Raw genomic sequence first — 23501 nt, forward strand, 5'->3', positions numbered from 1 at the left:
CTTCTCCAGCTTCGCTTGAAGGGCGCTGCGCAGTTCTCCCTCTCTGCGCAGCACCTCTCCTGCGAAGGAAAGGCGCTGTGCAGAGAGGGAGAACTGTGCAGCGACCCTTCAGCCATGCGCTTGTCCTGCAAAGCTGGAGGAGGAACAGAAGGGTCTTCCTCTGCATCCCACTTCGCGCTGGGCTCCCACGGCTTGTGGAGAGCTGCTTGTTCTGGGGGCTGGGGTCGGGGGAAGCTCGGGCTTTCCCCGCCCCAGCCCCACGCCTGGGGGTAGGAAAAAAATTTTCCCCTTTACTTCTCCCCAAAAAAACTAGGTCGTTCGGTCCCAGCACCTGCCAACCTAGCAGTTCGAAAGCACCCCCGGGTGCAAGTAGATAAATAGGGACCGCTTACCAGCGGGAAGGTAAACGGCGTTCCGTGTGCTGCGCTGGCTCGCCAGATGCAGCTTGTCACGCTGGCCACGTGACCCGGAAGTGTCTGCGGACAGCGCTGGCTCCCGGCCTATAGAGTGAGATGAGCACACAACTCTAGAGTCTGGCAAGACTGACCCGTACGGGCAGGGGTACCTTTACCTTTACCTATGGGCCGGTGCACCCTATGGGGCAAAAAATACGGTACTTAATCTGAGGTATGACTGTAATAGCTACAATTATCAGATGACACACCTAGGATTTCAGGATTAAAAAACAATGACTGTTCCTCTTTCTGAGTTTAGCTTGTAACCCGGAATTGTACCCAACCTTAAATGAAAAACACAGTTCCCAGGTAGGCTGAGAGCAGAAGTAAAGAGAAATACAGCAGTTCTTAATTTAGAAAACTCAGATTATTTTTAGATGGTGTTCCCAGCTTTGCTAAATGAAAAACTACCATGCGTGTTCAGGTAAGTCTCAATTATTTTTAATTTCCATTATAGTAGAGCCCTTGAGATTTTGAAAAGCATTGTGATTTGGATGTGCTATACACAGACATAACACTTCTTTGGGTTTTCTGTTCGTTAGGATATCAAATATCTTAAATTTAAAACTCTTCAATATGAGCTGGAGTGTTTTCTCTTTCATTTCAGAAGCTAAGCAAAACTGTTTCTGTAGCATTGCACATTTTAGGCATGTCATGCTTGCAAACTGGCCACTAGAAGCAATGCTGTTTTCAAACCTTTGACATAACAATGTAAATATTACTGAGTATTGCAGTACCTTAAATTGCTGTTGGGAAGTGGCTGCTGTCAAACTGATTGGATTGTGGAAATCAAAAAGAATGTGATTGTTGATGGGGGAATTAACTTCTTCACAACCTGATGTGGAGACTGTCATTTGTCTTGGGAATTTATTGATTGGCAAGTAATGATATACAATAGCTATGCCTTCCATGAGCTTAACTGGTTTTTTGTGTGCTTTTCTTTTTCTATGAGAACTGCCTCAAAGAGGTTTTCTCAAACTGTGGGCCAGGGATAGCCAACAGGCCTCAGAAATGCAGCCACCCCCGTGCCTCCTTCCTCGCTTACCATGCTCCCAACTGCCCCAGCATTAGCTCCCTGCAAGCTCAGTGCATAGGCATGTGTGAGAATGTGAGTTAAGAAAGTCAAGCTATAGCATGCAAGGTTGCAGGAGAGAAAACTGACAGCAGGTAGATGGGCAAACCAACTGGGGGAGGGAGAGGGGCAAAAGGGGGGTGGGGAACAGAGGGAAGAGAAAAAGAAGCAGCAGCCAGAGTTGCTGTGGTGCCTCCGCATCTCCCCAGCACCACACATGCTCAAACTCTTACCCCTTACTTCAGTCCTCCTTCCAAGTCAGGTAGTCTCTCCTGCCCCAAATCCAAGATGGTAGCTGGTGTCTCCACCTCAGAACTATCTGAGGTGTGTGCTTCTCACCATGCAGGGCTAAAGAAACAAAGGTGGAAGTATGTGAATGTGACTGAGAATTGGAGACTTTGGGGCTAGGGGAAGGAAATAAATCCTCTCTTCTCTGAGGGGAAAGCACCAAAGGGTGCACTGAAGGAATATAAAAAGAGATAATCGGTTGTTGTTTTTTGGCCGGAATTTATTTTAATTTCAGGAAATTAAGCCATTATAAGAGGAAGAAGTGAATGTAACAGCAGCCCGGGGGATGGATGAGAGAATTTATGATATGCTTTTCAGTTTATTTTAGAAATGAAAGGAAGTGAATAAAAAGTACTCTGAGATGTATGTGGCCCTATAGCAGGGAGACGAATATAAAAGGGATTTTCTTTGTAGAAAGTATCCCTAACTGCCAGCTGATTATGTTCACTTGGCCTTCATTTGCCATCACTTTGTGACAGATTCTAAGTTCTGCACTGCCATTTTGTATCTGGTGGATAGCCAATAATTTTTAGCCCTTTCAAGTGAATGCTTGTTGTAGGGTTTGAAGCCCTCAGATCTAACTAAAACAGGCTTCCTCAAACTCGGCTCTTCAGATGTTTTACGACTACAATTCCCATCATCCCTTACCACTGGTCCTGCTAGCTAGGGATCATGGGAGTTGTATGCCAAAAACATCTGGAAGGCCGAGTTTGAGGAAGCCTGAACTAAAAGCTCAATATATAATGCCTTTCCTCTGCCAGAATGTGGGGTGAGTTCATTGCAAACTTTCTAAATTGAAATTAATTTTTTGAAGAAAAAAGACACCATTGACTGCTACTCTTGAGAACAAAAGCACTTTTGGGGGCATAAGCCGTATTATGGGTGAATTAGATGCATCTGTTTCAGGTCCTCTTGTGCCAGCTTCACCAATTATTCCTCTTTTTAAAAAGCATTTCTTTTATTTGTTCCCAAAAGATACCTGAATGAAGAAATGAACAAATCCAAATTTCAAATTTTCACCCATTTCTTGTACAATTTCTTGTGTGTAAATATGTGCAAATAAGCTTTATGGTTTCTAGGAAGGAGGAGTGAAGTATTATATTTTGTGATATTTTCAGCTCTGGTGCCTCATTTGTGTCACTGGACTCAGAAAATGCTTTTTGCCTTCCTTCATGACTTTTGCTTTTGTTTCCCTAAGTCAACTATAGCAGCAAGGGCAGAGAGAGAGAGTTTTTGGCAGCTACCATTTGGATCACAAGCTTTTTCTCTTGGAAACTTGGTTCTCGTCCCCCCACCATTGCTACCCTTTCTTTTAGAGGACTCTGCTGCCACGTACCTGAAGACCATGTTGAGGTAATGTTTGGTTTTCTTACTTTCAATATTTTCAGAGTAAACTTTGAAGGTGGGGTTTGAAGGGGCTGTTTGAAGAATGAGACCCAAGTATCTTACAGGTGGCATGAGAGGTACTCCCAGTAGAGAGATATGGCAGAATATTAGATATTCTTTAGATAGCTTTTTAGATAGCTTAGGGTGGATGAACTGAACGAAATGTCATAGGCAGAGCTATATTAGGAGGTGAGGGAAGAGAAAGAAGGTGGGGAAAGTATACTGAGAACTTCAAAGGCAAGAACAAGAAATTTATGTTGCAGCCAGTGTAGGGACTGAAGGTACTGCATATTCTGAGTGACATGAGAGCAAATTATTTTGGTGGCTGAGTTCTATATAGAAGTATTAGCTAAGAGATAACAAAAAGGTCAGAAAGGAAAAACTAGTGTGAGAGCTAAGCATACCCCAGAAGAAGAGTAATAGTCATTATATGGAGGATGTCAGGAATGCTGATGTGAGGTAAGGTCAAGATCTTGCTGGGGAGGCTGAAGGGGCTATTAGAGATAAGTTGGCAGTTAGGTTAGATTTGAAGTTTGTGTTCTGTAGCACAGAGACACCACACATCCACCAAGTTCTAGCATTGGCCTGAAGCATGGAGGAGTTCCCTTTTTGCCACACTAGTCTCTTGTGAGATATTGAAAGCTGTTGAGTAAGTGAAGTGGTTCATAGGATCATACCATTGTCTCTTTGACACTTAAGACTGATCCATCACTTAACAGCAGCTTAATGTTCAATATTATCAATACTAAATTTTCCAGAAACTAATGCTGACTGTACAACTTCAATTTATTTTGTGTGCTTTTATAGGATATAAATAATGACAAAAATTACAAAATTTATAACTGGAAGCCCAAGCATATTTACATAGAAGTATTTGTTGCAGTGAGGCTACTATTTACTTTTCTCCTATACAATATTCCTTTTGGTACTATATTTTTCAGTGTTTACTGTCAGCCTACTACATACATATCAACAATGAATAGGCATAATATGTACAAGGAGCTGATTGGTTCAAGTAAATTGAATACTGTATTAAAAGGTTTTTTGTCATTCAGCACTATGATTAGGTTCAACTAAACCATATACAATTTTGAATTTTAAATCAAGTTCAATTATCAATTTTGTTAAAAATTCAGTTGTTGAATGTAACTGAAACCTTTCAGTTAAATATGAAAGAATAATAAAAAACATTTAAGTCAACCACACTATTCATCAATATCTCTATAATGAAGTTCAAAATGATTCACAATTTGACTGGATAGAACATACATTAAAATGTCATTTTTTGCCTATGATTGATATAATTCATTCAGTTTCACTGAAATACATAATGTTATTATACAAATACTCCACAAAGACATTAAAAAATTAAAATACTTCAAAGAAAATGGTAAGCAAATTTCATTAAGTCAACTGTCAAGCCAATGCTCAACTGATTTGTGGAAAGAATTATTACTTTGGAATGGTTTACTTCATTTAGGAAAAAACCTTTTGAGTTGAACTTTTTCATTAAAACCAGCTTTCTGAGACAGAAAATTTGATAAAATTCCTAGTTTTGTTTAAAACCATCTTTCAGATTTTTAAAAACCGAAACTCATGGCTATAATAACTTGAAAAACTGTGTATAGTTGCATGTGCCTGTAGTGCAATTGCTGGGCAGCTTCCGTTTTACCCCATGAAGTGAAGCATCCAGCATACTGATGGCCCCACTGTTACTACTGTTAGATAGTACAGTAGCAGTTTATTTAACTTTAAAATAAAGCCAGACTCTCTTCATAATTAATGACCTCCTTTATCATAAATATCATACTTGCTCTTATAGTTTTCTTCTCTCCCACAAAAATATTTAATACAAGGTGCATTTTCATGCATTATTAATTCCTCTTTTTTTTAAGCCATTAATAAAACTCTGATTCTGTTTCACACTGACATATATAACCTCATTTCTCTAGAGGATTAAATGGCATGAAGAATACATAGACCAGCAAATACAGAAGTCAAGGAAGCTAATGTCTTGCCATTACTAATTTTGAAAAGCATATTAAACAGTAGAATTAACTTATATAGATCCCCATGTTTTCACAAACATATCTCAAATATTTTATTAACTAATCTGGGTTTGTTTCAATTTAAAAACTGCCATGTGTGAAAATAAAAACCCAACCACAACTGAACGTTGTATTACTAAGCAGCATTACCGTTAGAGACCTTTGTGAAAGTAGAACGTTAAAATATGAAATCAAAAGAAAGCACTGTGGCAAAGTCCTAAGAGAAGAGCGTGCGTGAAACAATCTCCCACTCCTCTTGTGGGCTGTAATTGAAAAGTCTTCATCCCATGTCATTCTTCTATCAGTGCTGCAGGAAGAACAATCACCAGAAATGACCAGCAGCCTTTTGTTTTTGTTTGTATGTTTTTGCTAGTTTCAAGGCCACTCATATAGTGCAGTCTTCCCCTCTACTAGACTGAAGAGTTGCCGTCAAGGAAAGGCTGTGCTATGACTGCTTTGAGTGCAAGGCACAACAAGAAACAAGAGGACAGTTCACTATCAGAAAATTGTGGTTTCATACTTGGTATTAATTCCTCTTTTAGCTTCTTGTCCTGGTTCTACAATCCATGGTAGGTTGGCAAGAGTCTTTTGTTCAGTGGGATCTATCTGCTTTGAAACAAATACAAAAGAAACACAATGATGCTTTATCTACTCTAATTGCTGAGCATTAAAACAGTGCTCAAACTGGGTCACACAGTAGCACATCATTATCCACACGGCATGCACCATGGATTGCTTTCCTGAGGCTACAGTCTATATTCTATTTTATCATGATAATCCAAGAGGATATTGATTCATTAGTTTCACTGCTCTCACAGAATGAGTCCAGTGCAACAAGAGATGTATCTACATAAAATCTGAAGTTATAGGTATATAACTATAATTTTATCAACTGTATGTATGCTGTTTTGTTCTCAGTAACACAAGGAACTCATGCTCAACAACTTGCCTTGAAGATCAGGTTGCCAAAATTGCATTTCTCTCTCTCTCTTGCTAATAACGCTGCTCCAAGTATGTGTGTGTGCAAGCTTGTAAAACAATCAGCAAACACACCAATTGGCTGTTTGGCTGGGTTTAGTCCTACCCAGCTAATCTACATTGTCACTGATTTTCCTAACCGCTAACCATGCACATCCTGGACAACTTGGAGGAGAAACTGAGTACACAGCACTCATTTGTTTATGCAATTCTTCATTTGGCTAGAGGTGCACATAGAAATTGTATACTAACCTACCTAAGTTGTTTAACAGTGTTAAGAATTGATGGATTTATTAGCATATGATAATGCCAACTAGCTTTTGCCTTTTCTGTCCAATACATATTTACATTTTCTTTAAAAAGCTGTCTGTCTCTGGACAACTACCTGATTATGTTCTGGTCTGGTTGTTGAAGGTGAGAACTGCTGGTAAGAGCTTCTAGAAAAGTATTGCCTTTATAATGTAAATATAAAGTAAAGAAGATCACAAGAAGCTATGTTTGATCTACAGTATTAGTGTTGCTATTAAGCAGAGAATGGGCCACAGAGGAAAAACTGAACCACAGATACATAAGTGAAATTGATGTTTAATTACAGGTGGCTTCCTTAGCATGCCTAGGAATCCCTCCAGTACTGTTTTGCATAATGAATTTTGTGTGCCCAAGAGCTAGTAACTATACTGAATTTCTACAGCTGCCTTTAGAAAGATGAGCGAATGGAATACTGCTCATGCCCCTAGCATGCTGATTATAAAGAGAAAGTATGATTGTACCTACCTGAATTGTAGTTTTCCATTCCCAATGAAAGGTCAGCAGATTGGGTCTTGGCTCTCTGCCCACAGGTCAGAGGCAGGCAGCAACATTTAGGGCCTAGGGCTCCCAGGATTCAGTTTGTGAACTCACCAAGCTCAAGACAGATCAGGACTTATAGAAAGAAAAACTCAATCCTACATCCCAGACATATATAGAATAAAGAAAAAGTGAAGTGAAGAGCAGATGTACTGCAGCCGGTCTTAAGGGTGGGCCCAGCTGACCTTTCATTGGCAATGGAAAAGTATGATTCAAGTACTTTTTCCAATTTCTGCAAAGAAAGGTCAGCAGTTTGGGATAGCTTTACTATGTCCCAATCTCAGGTGGGAGAGAGGCTGCAGTGTTCAGGAAGTAGGACCTTGCAACTGAGAGTGGCTTCCATTGAAGTGAAGGCATCTATGCAATAGTGTCCTGTAAAGGTGCTGGGGGAGGCCCAGGTGGCAGCTCTGCATATTTCTAGTAGAGGAGTGTTAGTGGAGAATCCTGGGAGCCCTATGTCCCCAAACATTGCTGCCTGCCTTCGCCCTGTGGGCAGAGAGCCAAGACCCAATCTGCTGAACCCTTCATTGCAGAAATGGGGAAATGAGTTCAGCCTAAGCACCAGCACCAGCAGGCTTCTTTCATGGGTTGTACATATTTTACTCACCACAGATTTTCGAATGCTAACACGAGGTTTTGGAATTGGTTTTGTAGGTTTATTATCGAAGCTTTCAGGAAGGGTTGAAGAATGACCTCCTTTTCGAGCTTGAAGTGCTAGTTGGTAGGCTACTTCAAATGCCTGTCCCAATGTGAGAATTATTTCATAGGCTAAATTCTGGAACAGCAACAAACAGCAGCATGAAAACAGGTTAGATTAAACACATTTCTTTTAGAAATCTAAATTATAACATCGTCACATATCAGGCAGAGCTTAATTTTCACACTCTGGAATACTGCAGAAGTGTGATTCCCAAACATTTTCTCCTGGACCACTTGAAAAATAGCCAAAGGTCTTGGTAGACCACCTAATGGATTTTTCTGCCTGCTTAGCAATTGTAATTCAGTGTGCTAGATCCTAAAGTATTTTTTTTAAAATTATATAGAATTCAAATTTCACTACAATAAGAAATAAGAGAATCAATAAACATAGAATTAAAAATCATATGTTAATGTAATAGATGTGGTTATGGTGTTACACAAAATATTGTTCTGAGTGCCTTCCCGTCTTTATTGCTGCTTTCTTCATACCCATCCATTGATTCTCTACTCCTGTCGTGCTCTTTTCTGCCTCTTTGCCCCATTTTTGAACAACACCTCACTCTTAAGGGGAAGAAAATTGTGGACCTGTGACCAAGAATATATGGGCTTGAGGCATTAAAGCAAGCATTCTCAGCACATCTGTAAAAAGACCATAGCAAGGAGCTGTTCTGCTATATAGATGCTTCTTTGGTTAATTTTCTGTACCTTTTGTATCCTCAGAACACAGACAAAACATTCATTAATTTTCAGTTCAGATGATCGTTAATAACAGAAGCCCTATGAAATTTTTTTCTCTTCTACTCAATTTGTATTAGAAAATGTATTTTGGAGGGTGGGGGAACCAATTCACAGTCACTCTCCATACAATTTAACTATCTGCATACATTCATTCCTACTTACCAGCTATAACTCAACAAGAGAACTCTAATGCTTTATAATGCACACATTATTATTTTTCTAAGTATGAAAGCTAAAAGCACTACAGTTATGTGAATATATAATATTTTAAAGTTTCATGGCACAAATTTAAATTAATAAAACAGAAGTTTCCAGCATACCTATCTATTACTATTTTGTTAAAATTAAAAATAGAGAAAAGGTTACCTTGAACACTTATCTTCCAGATGTTGTTGGATTCCGACTCCATCATCCCTAACAATTGGCAGAGCTATCTGAAGCTGATGGCAGTTGGCATCCCACAACATCTGCTGGGCCAAAGATTCCCCACCCCTGCTTTATCATTTACCAGCTGTACATAAATTTATTTTCAAAAGTCAAATTTTCATTCCTTATAAAGAGTTTCTGTCATTGTTTTCAGAGCCTATTAGAGCATTGAAATGTATAAGAGTATTACTATAAAATCATATTGCCTTATTTAAATCCAGGTATCTTTTCCTAGCCAAAAAACAAAATTGTGCTATCACTTAACATAGATTCCTGAAAGTATAACAAACTATTCAAGATTGCTTTAACTTGGGGGTTCTCAACCTTTCTGTCTACTTAAGAGAGCTGAAAAACACCAAGACCAACCCCCACTAAAAAGTGGTACAAGGGAACAGCCAGTTCCAAAATAGTGTGAGATGAAAGCAGTTTGGCATAATCAGAGGATATCTAATCCATCTTTCAAAATTGCTAAATTCTTTCCCACAGTGTTCTCCTGATGACAAGGTGTTTCAAAGCTAAGCTTTCCTCAGGTCTGCTCTGGAGTTATTGTTACTCATCTTTGTAAAGAGGAGTTTTACTTGTATATCTATCCTATCCCATCATTACGTGCCTCTTAAAGTCTTTATAGCCATCTCCTGTAATTTCTTCTGCCATTCTCCTTTTGCCCTCAACTTGTACCTTATTTCCACCCAACCAAAAAAGCCTGCCAGTTTCTTTCATCCCTCTTTCCTGGTCCTTGCACATTCATTTTTGCTCATATAATAGTTTTCTTTACTTACCCCTTCCTATTACCAGCTGATTAATGATAATAAATGTTAACCTGTTACCTGTCTCTAATTTTCTTCAACACCTTCACTGGCCCTTTTACATCAGAAGAGGAAGAGCGACCTTTCTCCCCACCCTCATTTTTCTGGCTCTTGCTCATTTATTCAAGCAGTATTCACGGAGTGGCTGATGCTGCATTGGTCCAATGAAGAGGGCATGGCCAGCAAGCAAGTTTGCACTGGGCAGGCTGTGCTAGTGATGCCCATCTGAAAGTGGCCCCAAACTCACTTGTGGGCCCTAGTCTGATGTCTAAGAAGCACTGCTTTATGAGTAGGAAAAGGTGTGACACATGTATGTGTGCGAAGCAGTAGTCATAGGCAGTAATCATTCATCCTGCCTATATCCCCTGGGAAGCTCCATCTAATCATGGCTTTCTATTATTGAATTAGAAATAAGCTACTACAGGATAATGATATGAAGCAGCATACAAAATTTGTAAATAAAAGTATTGCCACACTTTAAAAGTGAATATCTCAAAAAAAAGTCCCACCTGAAGTGGAGTTCACCTATTTCCGAAGAGCTGAGCAAAAAATTTATATTGTACCAGGGTTGGTCCTGAACAGTCTTCATCATAGATAAACTGCAACCGAGAATTTGATGATCTGGCTAGTTATACTTCTATTTCTGTGATCCTCGGCATCCCTACTTAGAGGTAAGGTTTTTAAATTCAATGGAACTTATTGATTCACAGAATTGTAGATTTGGAAGGGTCCCAGAGGGTCATCTAGTCCACCCCCACTGTAATGCTGCAAGAATCCTCTTTTCCAGGCTAAACATACCCAACTCCCTCAATTGCTCCTCATAAGGCTTGGTTCGCCCCCCTCTGCTTACTCCCAGCAATGTGGGGCTAGGATTGCAGCCTAAAGTATTTGCATCTGTCTCAGCAAAATTGCATTTATAAATAGTTTTGATTTTAAAATGTGACCAAGTAGAAATATATTTATAGACCAACCACATCAAAGGCTGTGAACACATGGCAGTAATGGTGATTTGTCTTCAAGTCTTTTGTGATATAAGCAAATGTAGAGAGGTCTTCAGGGTCTTGTGCAGCACAAGAAATGTTACGAATCTCGTGTTCAGCAATAATATTCTAAAAGAAAGAAAAAGAAATGGCAACTCAGTGGATTTGATTAACATCATACAGCCCTTCAATCATTCAGCTGCAAAGTGAGAGTATGAACATCTGGGGCAGTGGGAGATGGGGGTAACGTTCCATAGCAGCCTGCTTTCCCCCAAGTAAGCCTCATTAATAACAGTTCAATAAATAATACACTTAGGCAGCCTTTCCTTTGTCAGCAGAGGTAAAAAAAAAAGTGTGTATCAGGGGCAGATAGAAAGACGACATAGATCTGAAGACTACATAACCTTCCCATTCTCCCAACACCCCTCCCTCCCCAAAACAAAATTGGCATAAATATATTTCCTCCCAATTGTTTCTAGTGGGAGGAAAAATACATATGCCAATCTTCAAAAAGAGAGGGAGAGTAAAAGCATGCCCACCGCTGTGTCCTGCTGTCACGTGGCCAGTAGGGCTTTGGATATACCTGTACTAGTGATTCTGAGAATAGATTGTGGTCGTTATTCTACCTCTAACCACGCAGAGAACAAGAACATTGTAATGGTTTGGATCCAGACTTGTTCCTCTGCAATCAGAAGGGCAACCAGAACCCAGCAAAGGCTCACTGCTCAGTGAAACAGGGATGTGAAGAAGTTAAATGAGCCAAGCAAAATGAAGAGTACTGTCCAGATACATTAACACTTGGTATAGCAAAATGATATTTATACCTTCATTGCATTCAACTTTTCCAAATGTTATTTCACATAAAAACCACCAGGATGAGTTTGTTTAGTTTAAGCTAAGAACTTCAGATGCAATACTGTCACACAATCCAAAACCCTGTTTGTGAACTGGTGCTGTGGGATTTGGTCATATATGTTTCATCTTTAATCACATACTTAGGAATTAGAATAAATTATCTTCTGAATTTGGATGATGGTTAATCTGCCATGCTCATGTGCCATCCTTAATCTGTTTTTCCCTGTGACAAATTTCCTTTGAGAGAGTATATTTTCAGGCAACTATGAACGCTCAAGAGAGCTCATTGAAATATTAATTTAGCAATCTATTTTAATAATGTATACTGAAAACTGGTTATTTGAATCTATGGGCTTGTGTTTTAGAAGAGAATCAAAACTATTAAATCCTCTTATCTCAAATTGTTGGAGCATTTTTAAAACTCTTATTTCTACATAAAGGACCACAATCAAATTAATGATTATGCCTTAATGAGCAATAATTATGTAAAGATCTTTAGACTCAGTAAGTTTAATACTCATTTAATTTTACACTACTTTGGGTAAAACCAATAATACGTCTTAATTTTAGTTCCTTGTTCTTAATTTCAGAATAGATTGCAGTGATACTAAAAAGCAGGGGTTCGGTTTCCTATGAATGAGAATAAAAAAAGATTGCCATAGGCTGTTGATGGTTGATAGCACAAGATTAGTTTTCAGAACAAATTAGAACTGGAAAGAATGCTTATGTTAAAAGAAGAAGCTCTATAAAGTTCTGTGGACTTTATAGTTTTTAATGTTCATTTCAAACTCCGCTCTGGTCCACTGAAACATGTGCTGGAATTTGAACTCTCTTAAGTGAATATGGCATGTATTTACAGCAGAGGTGGGGAATTTCCAGCCTTCAGGACAATCTTGGCTCACCAGGCCATCACTTACCCAGCAGCCGATGTAACTGGTAACTTTGGCTGATGGGTGGGAGAATAGGGTTTAATCCCATGTTGGCTGTGCCACCGTTTCCAGCTGGGAACAAGATCATGCCGCATAGGCAGCAGAATTTAAACTACCCATCAGACATTAAAGCCCTTTCCTTTTCCTTTAATCAGCCAGGGGGTGGCATGCAGATGGGAAACGCTGCCACCCCCCTGCTTACAGCAGAAGTAGAGCAGCTTCCCCACATTTGCAGGAGGGGGAAGGGTGCTTTGCCACTTTAAGGCAGTCCCTGTGCTCCTGATAGAAATGTAGCGGAGAGATACTACATTTAGAACTCTTCCATAAGGGTACTTTCAGATTTTACAAAAACCAACCAGACTGTCCTCTCATCAGAAAAAGCATGCAGTGACTGCCCAAGACCTACTGTGTTAACTACTCAATGGGTACAAACAACCTAGTGGGAAACAATATTACATTTTACTACAATTAGTGCATCAAGTGCTAACTTTGTGCTTTTAGGCCGCAAGCTTATACACACAACAATGGAAAATAATGGGACTTACTTTTGCATAAACGTGTGCAGGATTTTACTGCTAAGTGATCTCAGCTGTGCCTATATTTTCTTGATTTATCGAATATATTTTTTAAAAAGCAAGGGAACAGCCTGTGTGTTTTGTTTGCCTGAGTTTAAATGCCGTGTTGCTTCCAGATGGGGACGGAGAAAACAATGTTGGAAAAGGACAGGAACTTATGCTAGGAGTCATCCCACCATTATCCTGTGCAAGTAAACTGTTGTCCAGGAAGGCCAAAAGAACTAATGTGCACTTTGAAAATGGGTGGACATACATGTGGAAGAACATCTTATTATAAAATGTATGAGTAACCAAATGATGCCTACCTTATTTGTTGCATCAATAAATTTTACCCCTTTATAAGAGACGGATAAAACAATAGTAGGAACTTTCTTCATTTGTTCTGTAGACTTCTGAAATTAAAAACAAACATGAAAGAATATGGTGTATTGAACAATGTACATCTGATTTCCTTTTCCAAGACAATATACTATACTCAACTGTAGGGAATGGGAAATAGAGGATATATCTCTATATATATTTTAATAGCCCATCTCTGAAAATGCGTGGAATAAGCCACCACATGCACATACATAGTACAAGAGACATGAATACTGGTCAAACCCACAAGAAGTTTGATTGCATTGCTTCCAAGCGCTGGGAGGATTTAATGGAGGATAAGGCATTCAGGTGCTACTAGCCATGATAGCTATGATCCAGCTCCACTGTCCAGTTTCTGGGAATCACAAGCGGGAAGAGTGTTGTTGCACTCAACTCCTGCTTTTGGGCTTCCCATAGGCATCTGGTTGGCCACTGTGAGAACAGGATGATGGATGAGTTGGGCCAGCAGGGCTCTTGTTACATTCTTAAGCGGGTAATACAAAAGTGGCTGGCTTGGCTTTGCCTCTGACAAAGCAGCAGCAAAGTTTCTTGATAATGTAACAGATTTTTATCTGGACAATTGAGGCTTCTTCATCTACTCTGGTGCTTACTGTGAGATGTTTGGCTTTAACAGGCCTGCAGTTTAACACCCCTCAGGATCACATCCTTATTCTTCGATACACTACAATTTTTAATGCTAAAATAGCCTGACTGATTATCCCACCTGTATGCACTTGTGTAGAAGTACTGCAGTTTCCTTTGACATTTTAAGGGTTTTAGAGATTCTGTTACTTCCTGAAAAACTCAAAAAATTATGTAAAAGGGCCATATTTATTTTATCTATGTTTAATATAATCTGTGTCCCTTTTTAGTAAAGATAACACAAAGCAGTTACCAACCGAAACACTGAACAAGAAAACATCCAACAGACAATAAATATCAGGAGAAGGAAAACATATTAAAATGATTAGTTAGCTCCCAATTATAAAGATTTTTGAATTATAAAGAAAGATTATAAAACTTTTTATTTGTATAGTTCTACATTTAGATGAGATAAATATAGATATTAATTATGCTTTGTAAGTGTTGAGTTAAGATGCCAACAGTTTTCCTCTTCGTCATACAAATAATATATTTGAGCACCAGAAAAGAACATACAGAATGTATAATGAGAAAGATTGAGGTTATGGTTTATACGTATTTAATTGACATCCTTGGAACGCCTTTCAAAAGTGTCAGCCTTTATCTCCCCAAAACTAAATATCAGCCTCTTATTTACACTTTGCTGCAGATAGAAACAAATAAAATGAAATAATTTGTATTTTCAATGGTATATATTCTTAATCATTTCATAAATTTGTAATTACACATGAAAACAATGATGCCAATGAGCTGTTAAGATTTTATTCTTATCTAAATAGATTTTGTTGGACTGCCAGTGACACAATTGTAGGATATTCTTATAATGTCTTAAGTGAAAAATACGTTATGATTGGGCATTATCACTCCTGAAATGTGACTCCACACTGATCTCTCCTGTCCCTGCTCTCAGCAGTTGTTTTTAATACTATATTATTATGGGTTTTCTGTCTTGATTAGCATGAACAGGCTTATTGCTGTTTTGCCTGAAATACTTGAAGGATTATCAGAGAATTAACCAATATTCCCCGATGGTACTAGCTTTTGGAACGTAGCATCCATCAATGTCTGAGGGAAGGAGAAGGAGACTACTAGAAGGATCCCCCCCCCCGCCCCTTTTAATTTGAGCAGAGAAAGGAGTCTGAGTTTGTTAAAGGAAAAGTACTTTGGGGGTTTCCGTAGTTCTCCTTGGGAAAGTGAAACAGGACTAGTGGTTTTGCTCTCTGCTTTAAATGTTCTGCTTGAATTTTTGTAAATGGGCAGGCATTACAAAAAGACACCATATTCCTCCAGTACTCCCTTGGCCAATGGTGGCCAGCGATGTAGTTTGCTACAAAGAGCTGCCAGTGGACCATGCATAGCAACTGATGCAGGATTGGAATTCCCATATTTACCCTTTAGGTGCCAGGAGGAAGCAGCGGAGGTGGGAATGACACTGCCAGCCCCATGCACAGGCATGGCTGTTGAGTCCCTGCAAATGTTAGCAGCTTGTGTCTGTGCTGGAAAAACCATCCACCCAGTAAGCTCCATTCAGCAACTTCTATCTGAATCACTGCCTCCCAGCAGTAAAGGTGGAAATTCTCTCTCCAGGCCCCCTCATCACATTCCAAGGGATTTAAAATGGCTTACACTTTCCCCAAGGGAGTTCCCAAGTTCCACCAAAAAGGGGCTTGAGTATCCAGTCCTATGGGAATTTACTAGTCAAGTTTTCTGTTAAGGAAATGCTTGGCCTGCTAAATCTTATTATATTATCTACAGAAATAAAAAGGTGCAAGGGGTGGGGGAATCTACTTATGAAGAGGTAGGAAGTATACAACATGCATGCAGTTGGAGGTTTTAGTGGTAACATGAAAAACTATGTAACATACGTATAACTAAAGTATAAAGAATATTGCAAAGAAATCCAGAGTTATTTCACTTAATGTACAACATAGATGAAGTGAGGCAGTTACAAGTAAAAGTCCGGCCTATTACAGCCGTTTTGAAAAAGTAAGTTTCACTCACCCTCATTTTTGCACAGGCATCCTGCGTTGATTCTGTGCCTCTTAGCTCTTTTACCAGCATAGAACCTAAATACTTATGAAAGAAACAAGGCACTGTTTTCTGAAGTTATGAAACAGAGTAAGCAAAATTTCAAAGAAAGCTTATTTGCTGACCTAAAACATTCTAGGGAGAGTAGACAATGTGAGATACAGCCTTATCTGCGGTGGTGCCCTGCTTCTTGAATTCGCTCTTCTCAGAAGTACACTTGGTGCTGACACTTTGGCACCAAGTAAAGCCCTACCTGTTTGTGCCAGGCATTTTCAGTGTTTGAATGTATTGATTGGTGGTTTTAGCTGCTCTTGTTGTTTAAAAGGGTTTTAAGATTTATGATTGTGTTTTATGTGCTTTTAAGAATTTTGCTCTCCAGCCTGGAATCTATTGAGCTAAATCCTCTTCATTAAATCAAATCTATAATATTCCCTTTCATAATGTTAGATTTTACATAGTAAATTTACAAAGTGCTATTTCATGCTCTTTGTCTAAGTTAATTTATTAGCAGTACTAGCAGGTGTTGTTGTTGTTGCTGATGTTATTATTAATTACTCACCCTTCACCCTAAGATCCCAAGTTGAGTTACAACAATTTAAAATACATTAAAAACAGTTTAAAACAACTTAGTTGTCAAAGGCCAGAATAAAGAAGTGCACGTTCATAATTCAACTGTATAGTGAACTTGCCAGACACACATCTGTGGGGAGGAACCTCCACAACCTAGGGGCTGCTACAGGGAATGCCCTGTCTGGCAACATGACCCCCTGAGCCGGGAGTAGAGGAAGGGAGGTGCGGTGGGTGCAGGTTGCCTGGGTGTCACCACCGATGGGGGTGACAAAATGGGGCGGCACTCACCGCAAGAGCCTGCAGCGCACCCGAGCCACATGTTTCTCCTGGAAGAGACGCGGTGGCTTGGGCGCGTGCAGGCTCCACGCTGCCCAAACTGTCCGCCCACTGCCTCCCCCCCCCAGCTGTAGGGCGGCTGAGTGGGAGGAGGCAGGCAGACTCCGGAGGCCCCATGGTGCACCCTGCCCTATGGGCAGCTCGCCCCACCCTCACTCTGCCCCTATGGAAGGATCGCCCCGCCCCTGGGCACGCTGCCCCAGGCGCCCAAGTGGCTTCCTTCGTCGCTGCCCTGAGCTTCTGCATTTTCCACCTTTAAAATAGAGGAACACCTACAGATGTCATATTCGTGGGGAGAAGTTATCAAAAACAAAACCAAGGATTTACTCTTAAAATCTATGTCTATACCAGCTGTCCATATACAAATAGAAAATAAAAAGTCACACTACTGTGCAGTCACAGGACCATGCAGGGTGCAGATGTGAAGTAAAGTTACTTAGGTTGCAATTCTAATGTTGGCCAAAGGGCAGCTGAGGGGCACATGTGCCAATTCACCAGTGGTGGAGTTCTGTCTCTGGGGCACTTTTATGACCCTGAAGGAGCCCCTGGCATGTAGATGCAGTGTCAGTGGCAGGACATGAAGGGGGCATATTGGATGTAGACTGCAGGAGGCCTTGTATTCCCTCATTCCCCTGAAAAGCACAAAAAAACTATACTAGTCCTAGAGCAGGTGTAGTCATTCTTCCTTCACTGATGTCAATGGGATAAAAGGGGGATGGACACATATAGAAAAATGAGAAAGATGCCACTACTGCTACCTTCTACTCTGGCTGGAGCAGGCTAGTGGTGCCAAAGAAACGGTGGATCCTTTCATGAAATTTCCACCACCACATTATTGCTCAGTGGTATACATTCTTCTTGGTATATAACATTTTATTTAGTTCACTATTGTGTGTTACCAGGAAATTCTGTCCAGGATCATAAAGTCCAGTGTTATAATTCTGCAAAAAAAATCGTCTCAATACAGTTGAATTAAAGCTGTGAAGCTTTTTTTCCTTTTTAAAAAATAACGTGTGTAGCACACTGCTGCTCAAGATGTAAAAGGGTGGTTTTTTAGGGGTTTTTTAAAAAAAGATTGTCTTATTAGAGCCTAATTTCTTTCTATTAAGTGAGTAGTAGATTTGACAGATTCTTCAAGGCTTTTGATAAAACCAAGGACTGGTAATTTTTAATAGCACCACTTTTAAAACAGCGATTGAAGTGTTTGCTTCCAATGTGCTGGAATCAGCATGTGAACAAAATGAAGTACTTCACACAGCAAGAATTTTATAGAAGGTAGTAGTACCACAAGATGTGGTAATGGTCACTAGCTTAGAGAGATTTTAAAAGGAATCGGGCAAATTAATGGAGGATTAGTCTATCAATATGGGTGCTAAATTCAATATCCATGTACACAGGCTATGGTGCAGTTCTGAGTACCTGATTCTGGGGACAAGCATGGGTGAAAAGCTATGGTTGTCTTCATGGTCTTCATGGTCATACTCAAAAACCTTGAAAACAATGCATCGGGGTTCCCCTTCAGTTCTCTCCCTAGCACCACCTTTTTATATATTTATGAGACTTTGGATGTCAATGGCATAAAAATTTGGATGTTTCTTTAATAAAGAGCAGGGACTGAAACACAGATTTAAAGATAAAGCTACAATTTCATTCTGTATTCTGTTCACAATAATGTAAAAAAAAATATTTGTATCATTTTTGTTTCTGTAAGAAAGGCGTTATAGTTGTGCTAGGTAGAGAAAAAGACTACCAAAATGTTAATGGTCACTCCTTAAACTGGACAATTTCCAACTATTCTCAAAGAAAACATTGAGTTTGGCAAACTTACAAATGCTTTGTAATCGCATGACTGGAAGATTAGTTTCTCTGGATGATGCTGCCAGTATTGTACCGGTGTTGATGCTGTTGCCTCATTAGGAGGTCGTAAGGTAATTGATGGTTCACCCCAGTCTCCAGTCTGAAAATCAGATGTATTCAAAAAGCAATGTAAACTGAAGGCAATTAGCATATTTCACTGTGGTTGCAACCATGGCATTTTGGCTACATATTATTATTTACAGAATGTGCCATTCTGAAGAATAAAAATAACTTTATGAATGCCCATGTAGTCAGCATTTATTACTTCACTACAGCCTCCAATCTGAGTTGTCTAGCAAGGAGCAATGTCAAAAATAGGGAGACATTATTTAAATGCTGCTGCTACTTATACACCATTGTTATCCTTGTGCATAAGAAACTAACAGCTTGCCCATATATATGAGTGTTTGGAAGTAAGCCTCATGATTTCAAGCACCTATAGGATTGTAATGCAACGAGACCCATACTCAAATCCACTTTGTCCAGTAGGCTTGCACATGATTGCAACCTGTGCCTGTGCCCACTTGCTTATGAGAAAGCCCAACTGTAATCATTGGGACTTGTTCTGTAATCCTATGAAAGCCTCCTTAGAAGCAAGTCCCACTGAATTCAATGAGGCGTCCTCCCATTTAAGTGTATATAAGACTGCAGTCTTATTTTGAGGAAATGTTGATGAGAATCTGAATATGTTTCTTAACTACCACCAAGGATGCTTGAATTTAATTAATTTTCTTACAGATAAAAAAGCAAATATTTAAACTGATTTAACAAAATGGTTACATTTGGAAAGTACTTTCTAAATCTATATGTATTGCAACAAATCTTACAATTTGCTTATCTCCGACTTCTGAGCCTTTTTGTCCCAGTTTAATATACTCTTTCTACTCACTGTTCTTCAACTCCCTTGAGATCAAATCGGCAACTATTTGTTAAAAGCTTACTAACAATTTTAAACAAACTTGAGAAATAAGAGGTTGGATCCAGGAAAAGGCCTGCAGAAGGAAGGAAGCAGAATCTGGTTTTCTGCTCCTCCTCCTCCTCCCCCTGGCAGCCCCACCCAGCTTCTCATGAGGATCAGGGCAGTGAATGCGGTGGATCTGTAAAAAGTAGGCAAGTTGCGTTCTGTGAGTGGGAGCTCTGCTCACAGAATATGCTCTGACAATTTATGGGGGATTCCTCCTTAGTCCTCGGTGCCACAATTCATCCCATTTGGCAGAATCCCTGTTACTCAGGAGACTGCTTGGGCAGGGTAGAGGGCAGAAAAAACCAGCTTCTGCCAGCTCCCTTCTGTAGCCTTTTCTCTGGCTCCATCCCAAGATTAAATCAAAGCAACTGAAACACGTAATTGCTGTTGAAAGCAAATGAGAAAATTCCAATGAAAGAAAATGTCGTTTCATTTCGTAAACCAGGACAGAGCAAACAAAACAAGCATTATACATCCATTTTCATGGGCCACACAATCATGACAAGACAGAGGTTGGTTTGTACAGATCTACAAGGACAAGCACAAGGTAAACTGGAAGACATCAAAATTAATAGGAACCTTCCAATGTGAAAACTGAAGCAGAAGACAAAACAAGCAGAAACAACTTTGTGCCAATATTACTGCCTCATTGAAAACTAATAGTAATGTAATTGCAGATGTGGTACTTTCCTTTAAAAGTGCTTCAGAGATATATAAATTGGCATCTTGCAATCAACTATTAACTCCTGTGCTTTTCTGAGGGGTTTTTTTTGTTTGTTTTTTGTTTTTGTGGGAGGGAGGAGGTGTCTGGTTAGACTTGGCAGATACACTACATTTCCAGCAAGTAGCGCTTTATCTAATCACTATTTCTTGATGCTGGAAAATGCTGAAACTGTGAAATGTCTGTTGTGTAAACAATAATAAAATAACAGTTAATACTTAGCTTTATATAGCACTTTAGAATGTTTAAACCATGTCACATGGATTAACATTTTGCAGTTGCTAATATCAACATTAGACACTCATAGTTTTTAAACATGGAGGCTCTATAAGGATAAATTATCTGCCTTTGAGCCCATTCAAAATTTATGCAGTGCCTCTTTGCCACATGTATAATGGCATTCCGTTGGTGAAATATGGAAGGGCTTTTCAAACAACCAAGGGCATATAGTGGATATGTATTCAGGCACTGACATCGGCCACAATTTTCTTGCCTATGCTCACTGCATTTTTACTGCAATTTTCTTCTTCACACTGTACAGTATTCAATATCACAAATACCAGTTATATATAGCAAACGTGTGCTGCAAAAATAAGAGTCAGCCTTTGATTTTACCATCCTCAAATGCTGGGCATAATCCTGCGAAACATCTTTTAGGAATATATTTAGCTTTATCACTTAATCTGCTGCACTAACAAGTATTTCACTTTGACTACATTGTGACCTTGTGGAATTATCACTGGATATGGCAATTCAGTGTAGTGGAAAAAAAAATATTAAAGGCTTGCAGTTTTATTTTCCATTTATTTAAGTAATCTTATTAATATCACTCAAATAAATGTGATTACGCTCTGAGATTACACTTTATTCCATCCAAACGCTAAAATTGTCAAGACTATTGTTAAGATGACAGAATGCTTGGTATCTGCTTGTTTTAAAGCTCTGGACAGTACGTTTTAGCAAAATAAGTATTTGCTTTTGTATGAAGATTTATTCTGAGTATAAAAACTTTAGGATGTAGAACAGTAACAAATGCCAAAAATAGAGGTGGTATAGAATCTTCCTGTATATACCCCACTGTCAAATGATCACTGTCCATGATCCAGAGCCCTTTGTGTTCTCGTTCCCAATGTAAATTCATACTTCTCAACTCTAGGATACATTGTTACAAATGAACATGGAACCCTTTAATGTCACAGTTTTACAGATTTTATACTTTTCAGAATTTACAAAAAATGTCCAGACTAGCTGTTCTCAGTCCAATAGCTAAAAAGTGGAACCTACAGCTGAAATGAGAAAATATTCAGCAGTCTGGATCAAGGTCTTACAAAAACCATAGTGCCTTTAAACTAAACAGGTAAATTTATGATTTTGGTGGCAGAGGCTGCAGCTATGGAATCTAAACAAAATTAAACTGAGACGTAAGTATAAGTAAGTGCAGAAAGCTAATTGCAGTCAAGCATATGTCTACCACATAAGTATTGTCTTCCAAATCTATGTTATGGGAGAACTTTTATGTCCCAGTTATTTAATTGGGGGTATTTAAGTACAGTGGTACCTTGGAAGCCGAACTCCTTGGCTCCCCAAAAAATTGGCTCTTGAACGACTGAAACCTGGAAGTGAGTGTTGGAAAAAAGTGAGTTTTGGAAGCCGAACATCCGGCGCAACTTCCGTGGCTTCTCATTGGCTGCAGGATGCTCCTGCAGCCAATCAGAAGCCATACGTTGGTTTTTGAATGGTTCCAGGAGTCAAATGGACTCCCAGAATGCATTCTGTTCGAAAACCAAGGTACGACTGTACAAACCTTAACTATAATTAAAATTAGTGAGCTGCAGAAGTGCTTACGTTTGGTAGATCATTCTCACTGTAAATATTAATAGTGGCACACAGAAATTAAACAGGTGAAGCTCCTGTTATTGCACCATTCTGCCATTGTTGAAAATGCATTTTAATGTATCGTTAATTTTAAAAAGAACCACTGATTGCACACATGCTCATATATATGTGCAACTGCCATTTGTTTCTCAATGGGTCATTTAAGCTTCAAATTGTTCCTTTATTTGTTTTATTGGTTTGTGAAAAAACTCATAATTCAAATTAATCTGTCGTTATCAACATATTTAAGTATTTCTGCTGGGTTCCCTAAAGGACCTGTGACCTTCTTCTGCCTCCCTCTAATAGCTGAGAAGATGCAGGCATAGGAATCAGTTCAGATGGCATTCCTCATGCCTCACAACTAAGTAGCAAAATACCAAAATGCTCTTAGTTGTACATACTATTAAATATTATATAACAAGTATTATACTATTAGTAATAATAGAACTGTCAGAACTGACAGCACATAGGTGGGTGGAAGGTGCAGATACTGCTGCAGTTCTTACAGCATTTCTGATCCCCTGGTTCTAGGCAGTTTTCTCCCTTTTGCAGCAAAGGTGAACTCTGACTATAGTTTTTTTAATTCTGACACAATATAAATGATGGAGAAATTGTCTGCTCTGCACATGCGCTAGGAAGGAATTGCATGTATAACATGCACTGAAGTAGCACATTAAGACAGTCATAAGGCTGATATTCAAGATACAGTTTATGATATGAGCACATTGCTTCAAGGGACTTCCTGTATCTAAAAGAAGTCAGATTGTTTAGACATGCTACAAGATACCATTCATGAAGAACACATTGAAATGATGAGCTAGTACATCTTTAAAAAAGGGAGAAGCAGCCCCAAGAAACTAGAAGGATCCTTCCTGGTCACTGAAAACAGAAGGCACAAAACCGAGTACAATTGCAGAATGTATGCAATTTACTCCCATCCTTGTCTTTGAAGGCTAACAAAGACAAAGCACCCAGAGCAGAAGTTAAACTATAGATGAGGTCACTTCTTTTTTTAAAAAACTGACCTTTGGCGCTGAAAAAATTGTATCCTGCTACACAAAAGCCAA

General features: G+C 39.2%; 1 protein-coding gene and 1 long non-coding RNA gene across 17 annotated transcripts in view; one reads left to right on the forward strand and one right to left on the reverse strand.

Moving 5' to 3' along the window:
- Positions 1-3969: 3969 nt before the first annotated feature.
- The window catches only part of ANKS1B (ankyrin repeat and sterile alpha motif domain containing 1B), a 366454-nt gene continuing 346922 nt past the window's right edge, over positions 3970-23501 (reverse strand). For 11 of the 16 annotated variants that reach the window (XM_082240767.1, XM_082240757.1, XM_082240766.1 and 8 more), the window contains 6 exons: positions 18846-18974; positions 16085-16156; positions 13387-13473; positions 10714-10851; positions 7681-7848; positions 5547-5858 (listed from right to left, as the gene is read on the reverse strand). In XM_082240767.1, the coding sequence (XP_082096893.1) occupies positions 5748-5858; positions 7681-7848; positions 10714-10851; positions 13387-13473; positions 16085-16156; positions 18846-18974 (705 nt within the window). In that variant the 3' untranslated portion in view covers positions 5547-5747. Of the gene's footprint in view, positions 5859-7680; positions 7849-10713; positions 10852-13386; positions 13474-16084; positions 16157-18845; positions 18975-23501 lie in introns of all 16 variants that reach the window. The other 5 variants (XM_082240765.1, XM_082240764.1, XM_082240763.1 and 2 more) reach the window with 2 other exon arrangements.
- LOC309542185 lies at positions 7774-13380 on the forward strand. Its single transcript, XR_014224130.1, has 3 exons — positions 7774-7881; positions 10309-10413; positions 11315-13380. It is a non-coding gene; the product is annotated as an uncharacterized lncRNA (long non-coding RNA).

This window comes from Podarcis vaucheri (assembly GCF_965113315.1).
Source record: "Podarcis vaucheri genome assembly, chromosome: 10".
Taxonomy (NCBI): domain Eukaryota; kingdom Metazoa; phylum Chordata; class Lepidosauria; order Squamata; family Lacertidae; genus Podarcis; species Podarcis vaucheri.